At 41.0% G+C, this 7,873-nt stretch overlaps 1 protein-coding gene across 1 annotated transcript; it reads left to right on the top strand.

Moving 5' to 3' along the window:
* The first annotated feature begins 1,104 nt into the window (after positions 1-1,104).
* LOC128286786 (uncharacterized) lies at positions 1,105-2,325 on the top strand. The gene is made up of 3 exons (XM_053024492.1): positions 1,105-1,152; positions 1,249-1,961; positions 2,076-2,325. The coding sequence occupies exons 1-3, from the start codon at positions 1,105-1,107 to the stop codon at positions 2,323-2,325; spliced, it is 1,011 nt and encodes a 336-aa protein (XP_052880452.1).
* The last annotated feature ends 5,548 nt before the right edge of the window (positions 2,326-7,873 follow it).

Below are 7,873 nucleotides of genomic sequence, written 5' to 3'. Positions count from 1 at the left end.
ATAAACACCCTCACTCACGTAAAGATTCGAACTCAAGACCTTCAACACATCAACTCCCTTACCACTTGAACCAACAAGCTCATTCTGATATGAGTTTACAGATAATTTAATAAAAGCCCACTGAAAAAAGATAAGGATTAGATCTAAAAATAACCAAAATTGACAGAAGTAGGATTTGAACCCAAAACCTCATACACACCCCCAAAACACTTAACCACTAAAATAGATACGCATTTTGTGTTAGATATTCACAGAAGCAGAATTAAATTATTGGGGCGTTACAATATTAACAGAGATAAAATATTTGGGTATACACCACATACGTGACCAATAATCTTTCATATCACATTGATAACAAAAGATATCTTTATCCTTTGAAAAGTTATCTTAAGAACTCTTATTGTTCTCTTATTTATTACTATGTTTACATTCACTTTGGGGGAATGCAACAAATCTAGTAGGGTGGACTTATAAACATCCCAATAGATTCTTTATTTCATAATCACCATCATAAACATGCGTGAGATTTCAAATAAAAATCTATTTGTTCATGTTGTCATGATTAATCTCCAATTATAATAAACATGACATAATAAATAAAACATAGTAAAATATACTTGAAGATCTTTAATATCATCGTTATCATATTGACTATTATCACGAGCACTATTTCTAGTAGTAAAACAACTTTGTTTTCGTAATAACATTTACAATCTAATAGTATAGGATAGTGGATCGCTTTCGGGATACATCCGTACCTGCGTCTTTGTGAGATTTTCATCTTTGTATAGCCGTAGGGAAATGTATTCCCCTGAACCAAACTCAGTCCGTATGAGCCTATAATGGGTGAGGACTAAGGAATTCGCTGATTCAGGTACCTTTACTTTAGAACCGAACCACATGTAATGAGCCCTAAGAGCCTACCCTAGGTAGAACCATACCAAACCCTAGTGGTTACTCGAATAGGTGCTTAATTATTTCCTGTTTGCTTTGAATTCTATTCTTTGTTTTAATATTGACTTGTTGTGTTTTGCTGTTATTGCATGACATCTCATCATAAAAAGGTGTTGATTCACGTTCGGTTACTACATAGAAAAGCTTAGCATGGAAAAAGGATTTCTTGATAGAGTGGAGGATAATGCGGCCGTCCGAGTGTGGTCTAAGAGAATGTAACAAGAGAAAGGAGATAATTTGACCGAGGGATAGGAATCGGAGTTGTGGGATTTCACTCACATCAGTGTGATTCAGAATGACCTGCAAGAATTAAGGGATATATGGAATAGTTGGAATAGCGAGGTCAAGAAACTTTTTTACTGTAACTACGGTGGCCTACCCTATTTCCTCGATGTAAAGGTGGACAAGTACTTGTTCCGGGCCCTCTCGCAGCTTTGGAACCCTGCTTACAGTTGCTTCACTTTCGGAAGAGTCGATTTAGCACCTACTGTGGAGGAATACATGGCGTTACTTAATTGCCCGAAGATTCAGGCCTATTCAAGACATGTCAACGTCCCTTCCTTTTTGACGAAATTGATGAATATCACGGGGATGAGCGAGCAATGGGTTGCAGCCCGCATCAAGCAAAAAGAGGATAGTAAATGTATTCCTTGGAGGAATTTGAGGGACTTGATCCTTGCACACCTGGATTCGAAGAACAGGGTTGACGTTTTTGCCTTAAGCCTCTATGGTTTGATCATTTTTCCTAAGGCGCTAGGACACATAGATGAAGCCGTCTCAGATTTATTCGATCGACTTGATAAATATACCACACCCGTCCCGGCAATCCTAGCAGAAACTTTCAGATCCTTGAATGCATGTCGGAGAGCGGGCGAAGGAAGATTTATTGATTGTGCACAGCTTCTATTAGCTTGGTTTAATAGCCATTTTTGGAAGGTGGAGAAGGTCTCCTATTGGGTTTTCTCTAAGGACTATTCCCCATTAAGGGAATTAGTGGCCATATCGAGGCAAGATGACATCTCAGAAGAGAAATGGATAACTATTCTCTAGAATTTATGAGCCGAAGATGTTGAATTGAGGGCTCCGTGGTTGATCCCTGACGAGATCTTATATCGGTGCAGTGATTTTGACTGGGTCCCTCTAGCTAGAATATGGAGAGTCGTTGGATACGCTCCACTGATGGTCTTAAGGCAGTATCGATCAAGGCAGTTTATACCGGTGACACAAGGGTTGGCACAATATGAGTTCCCCTATAAAGACAACAACTATAAGAGGAAGGTTCGTGAGATATCAGATGCTTGGAACCAAACTCAAAGAATGAAAGGATTCACCACGGGTCCGATGACGACCCCCGAGTATGAATGGTGGTAGGGTAGGAGAGTCAACGACAACATCCTTAAGTCGAATCAAGGGAACACTCAGCCGATAGAGGAGCATTTACGAGTCATCCCATCCGAGTTAGAGATTATTAAGCAAGACTTTGAGAAAAGAAACTCGGAGTTGGGGAAAAAGATAGAGTAGCTAGAAAAAGAGAAAATGAAGTTGGGATTAGACGTCGATATCCACAAGCTAGAGGCCGAGAAATTGAGAAAAGGAAAGAACAAGGTCGAGGAAGATTTAGATAGTCTGAACATTGATTTCAAGAAGCTGCGTATATCGATAAGAACTGCTGGTTTAGGTAAAACGTCGAAGCAATGGCGTCAAGAGATTAAAGAGGAAAAGACTAGAGCTGACCATTGGGAGAAAAGATTTCAAGATACCCAAGTACGAGAGGACACTCTGAAAAAGAGTTTGTTAGAAAGCCAAAACGAAAAGGAGAAGTTACGAGCTCGGGTGGCTGAATTAGAAAGATCACTACATCAACATCGTAGTCGTAATTCCGTAATTGAGCTGAAGGCTAGTCTGAGCAGGATCGAAGAGTTGAAAGCGAAAGTAGAGGAACTCGAGACTGCGCTACGAGATAGCAAAATTCGAGTGGAACTTCTTGAGGCAAACAATGACCATTGCAGAGAACAACATCACCGCTCTCAAGACCAAATTAGAGATAGAGACTATGTCATGGGCGAAGCTGTGGCACAGGTTCGGGAGGTAGCCGATCACTTGCAAACCTCGGCAGTTCAGGCTGATGTATTGAGCTTAAAGTACGATTCGGAATCAGATCGAGGCTGAAGTTTAGCTTGGCTTCTTAGAAAGGTTAAGGCTTTGGGCATTGGGGCAAAGTCGTATATGTAATCATCCGTTCTATGTAAAGAAAATTTTCTTCTAGTAAAGTTCTTCTAATGAAATTGAATCGAAATCAACGCCTCTTTTTGCATTCATTCATTTGCATTACATTTCATCATATGTATTAAATTTCACGAAAAGACCCAGATTAAACAAAATTATTTCAGTTAATCTGGAAACTGGCAAGAATCAACCAATCAAACACAGCTACAATACCCGTCGTAAAACCAAAACAATGGATCAGATATTAGAAAGATTAGAACAAATGCAAAGGGATATGCAAGAGCAATTACAAGTACAGATGCAAGAGCAATTAGCAAGAATCTAACACGACATGAGGGAACAAATGCAAGAATCCCAGAATAACATGATAAGTCTGTTGGCACAGTTTCTGGAAAAGGAACGTGAAAAAGGGAAGAGTACTACAATCAATTTAGGGAACGATAATGAAGACCCTGCCTATCATTCGAGCTTTACTCCAGTAAACACTCAACCATAACCAGAGGTGCACCCACGAAGGGTACCCGTCACTATCAGGCCCCAGCAATACCAGGCCGATACTGCGACACCAATGAATATTCCTATGGGTTCGGGCTCTAATCCCAGGGATAATCCAGCTAATCCATTTGTCCCAGACCTTGATGACGTGGCAGAAATGGAGAAAGGAAAAGTAGACTTGGAAAAACAACTTGATGACCTATGTAAATGGCTTGAAGAGAAATTTAAAGCAATGGAGGCTGCTGATTACCGTAGCGGGATCGATGCTAAGGACTTAAGCTTGGTCCCAGATCTAGTGCTCTCACCAAAATTTAAAACCCCGGAGTTTGAAAAGTATAATGGGACAAGTTTCCCTGAAGCTCACGTTACGATGTTCTGTCGAAGGATGACAGGGTATGTTAACAATGATCAACTGTTGATCCACTGTTTCCAAGACAGTCTGATCGGATCTGCGGCCAAGTGGTATAACCAACTTAGTCGTGCCCAAATTGGTTCATGAAAGGACTTGGCTCAAGCTTTCATGAAACAACACAGTCACGTGTCGGACATAGCACTCAACAGAATTACTCTACAAAACATGAAAAAGAAGCCAAGTGAGAGCTTCAGACAGTATGCCCAACGATGGAGGGAGATGGCAATGCAGGTCCAACCACCCCTCTTGGAGAAGGAAACGACCATGCTCTTATCAACACTCTAAAGGCCCCATTCATTAACCACATGTTAGGAAGCGCTACTAAAAGCTTCTCGGACATAGTAATGTATGGGGAGATAATAGAAAACGCAGTAAGAAGTGGGAAAATTGAAGCGGGGAAAAGTGCTAAGAGATCGGCTCCAAGAAGGAAATAATATGAGGTGAACAATGCGAGCGTATACAATAAAGGTTATTCCAAGCCAGTCACAGTGAGCCAGTCGAGGGCAGTGACTACTAACCATCAGGGCTCCGCAAGACAAGACTCCAACCCGAGGCCTAACACAGAAAGAGTTCAGTTCACGCCAACCCCAATAACGTATAGGGAGCTTTAACAGAATCTGTTCGATGCACATGTAGTGTCCCCATTTTACCTAAAACCCATGCAACCTCTATTTCCCAAGTGGTATGATGCAAACGCGCAATGCGAATACCATGCAGGAATCTTGGGACACACGATTGAGAACTGCAATGCTTTCAAAAAATTAGTTGAAAGGTTCATAAAGATGGGCATTGTAAAGTTCGATGATCCTACAGGACCTAATGTGGTAGGGAATTTATTGCCCAATCATTTAGACAAAGGGGTAAACGCGATAATTGAAAATAGAGGGAAAAGAACCAAGATAGACGTAGCAGAGGTGAAGACTCCGTTGAGATGGGTTTGGAAGAAGATGATAAAAGAAGGTTTAGTCGCTCAAGATTTAGGGGAGAAGCCCGAAGGAGCAAAGTACTACTGCGAATTTCACAACGAAGAGGGTCATAAAATCCAAGAGTGTAATAAATTCAAGATGCTAGTACAAGAACTGATGGAAAATAAGGAGATTAAATTCTTTGAGTATACCGAGGGCCCAAAGGGAGAAGGTGTGTGCACGTCAGAGCAAGAACCAACCAACAAAGTCCATGGGGTCAGTCACACGGTCGTAATTATATCCCGACCAAGAGTCAGTGAAGTGGGAGTACCAATTATGCCAAAAGTCATAATCCAAAAACCCGTTGCTTTCCCTTATAAAGATAGCAAGAGGGTGCTTTGGAACTATGACTGCAATATGACAACCCCGGGAAGGGAGAACCCAGCTGGCATTTTGGAGAAAAGTCAAGACGAGGGTTTCTATACACGCAGTGGAAGGTGTTATACCCCGAACACAAAGGTAGAACCAGTTAAAAGAAAATATGTGGTTGTTGAACAAAAAAAGAAAAGAAAACCAGACCTGAATCACCTGTCAATGAGTCTATAACTGAAAAGGAGGCTAAAAAATTCTTAAAATTCCTGAAACACAGCGAGTACAGCGTTGTGGAACAGTTGCACAAACAGCCAGCTTGCATATCAGTACTAGCTTTGCTCTTGAGCTCAGAGACGCACAGCAGTGCATTAATGAATGTGTTAAATGAAACATACGTTGCGGATGATATCTCTGTCAACAAGCTCGATCGTTTGGTCAATAACATCAGCACTGATAATTTTATTTTCTTTAATGATGACGAAATATCACCGGGAGGTATGGGATCTACAAAGGCCTGCACATCACCACTCGCTGCAAGAGATACACGTTGCTGGGGGGACTGATTGATAATGGATCAGCATTGAATGTCCTGCCTTTGTCCACGCTAAATAGGTTACCAGTGGATAGCTCCCACATGAAGACATGTTAAAACATCGTGAAAGCATTCGACGGTACTGAAAGAAAAGTGATGGGAAGAATCGAGATACCTCTCTTGATTGGCCCAAATACATACGAAGTGAACTTCTTAGTAATGGACATCAAGCCATCATACAATTTCCTATTGGAGAGGCTGTGGATCCACTCAGCGGGAGCAGTGCCGTCGTTATTACACTAAAAATTGAAGTTGGTGACTAAGGGTAGATTGGTAACGATAAATGCGGAAGAAGACATCATTGCATCTATTACCAGTGATGCACCGTACATAGGTGCAGATGATGAAGCGGTAGAATGTTCTTTTCGATCGCTAGAATTCGTCAATGCTACATTCATTGTCGAAGGGAACAAGATCCCAATACCTAAAATATCTAAAACTACGAAGATTGGCCTACAATTGATGGTCGGAAAAGGAGCCTTACCAGGAAGGGGACTTGGAAGATGCCTCCAAGGAAGGATCGAGGTACCAGTGCTAAAGGAAAAACGAGATCACTTTGGCTTAGGATTTAAGCCAGATGCAAAGCAAAAGAAAAAAGAGTTGGAGAAAAAGCAAGAGAGAAGAAGAGCGCGTCTGTACGGTGAGGAGGTCAAATGGGAACCAATGACCTTTCCTCATTTATCCAGAACATTTGTGTCGAAAGGAACTATTTGCCCCGAACAGAAGATGACAAGAAATAAAATGGTTGAAGAAATGTTGGGAAGTTAGAGCATTAACGCCATATCTGAAAAAAAAGCCGAAGAAGGGAATTTATCTGGAATTCGCCCTTACATCCCTGGAAGTGTTTTGAACAATTGGACCGCGGAGGAGATCCCTGTAACTTTTAGAATTAACTCAGAGTAATGTTCAAAACAAGTTTATTGCTCTAAGCCTAGGGGCAATAAGAATCCTTTTATGAAATAGGCATATGTCCAAATATCGTTATTTCAATAAAAAATGCATTTTTGCGTATCATCTTGAGCAAATATTCTTTTATTCTTTCTACTTCATTCATAATCATACCACACAAATCAACTATTCTTAGATTCTTTTGTTCTTTGGATTTCTCTCTTCATCCATAACAGGCCTCTAGATATCAATGATATGAGCAATGTTGCCACTGACTTAGAGACTCCTTTCGAGCAAAATTTGTGTATGAAGGACCTTGAGAATTTTGAAGATGACCGAAATTGTAACTTATCTCCAGATTTGTTAAGGATGGTAGAATAATAGGAGAAACAAATCCTACCTCACAAAGAGTCGGTGGAAATTTTTAGTTTAGGAGAAGAAAAAAAGGTGAAGATTGGAGCTAGTATCATTGCAAAAACAAAGCGAGACCTCATCGAGTTACTCCGGGAATTCAAGGATGTCTTTCCATGGTCATATCAAAACATGCCCAGATTGAATACTGATATCGTGGTACATCGACCCCCTATAAAGGAAGAATGTAGGCCAGTTCAATAAAAACTCCGAAGGATGAGACCCGATGTTTTGTTAAAGATAAAAGAAGAGGTCAAGAAGCAATTTGACGCCGATTTCCTACAAGTGGTTAAGTACTCAGAATGGGTGGCCAATATAGTCCCCGTTCCCAAGAAAGATTGGAAGGTACGAATGTGCGTGGACTATCGGGATTTGAACAAAGCCAGCCCAAAAGACAACTTCCCGTTGCCTCACATTGATACATTAGTGGATAACACAGCAGGTTACTCACTTTTCACCTTTATGGACGGCTTCTCGGGATACAACCAGATAAAAATGCATCCCGAAGACATGGAAAAGACCACATTCGTGACCATGTGGGGGCGTTTTGTTATAAAGTGATGTCGTTCGGACAAAAAAACGCAGGAGCAACATATCAGAGAGCCATGGTAACTTTGT

Source organism: Gossypium arboreum, chromosome 13 (genome assembly GCF_025698485.1).
Source record: "Gossypium arboreum isolate Shixiya-1 chromosome 13, ASM2569848v2, whole genome shotgun sequence".
In the NCBI taxonomy this organism is placed as follows: domain Eukaryota; kingdom Viridiplantae; phylum Streptophyta; class Magnoliopsida; order Malvales; family Malvaceae; genus Gossypium; species Gossypium arboreum.
This window is presented reverse-complemented; position numbering and strand designations above follow the sequence as displayed.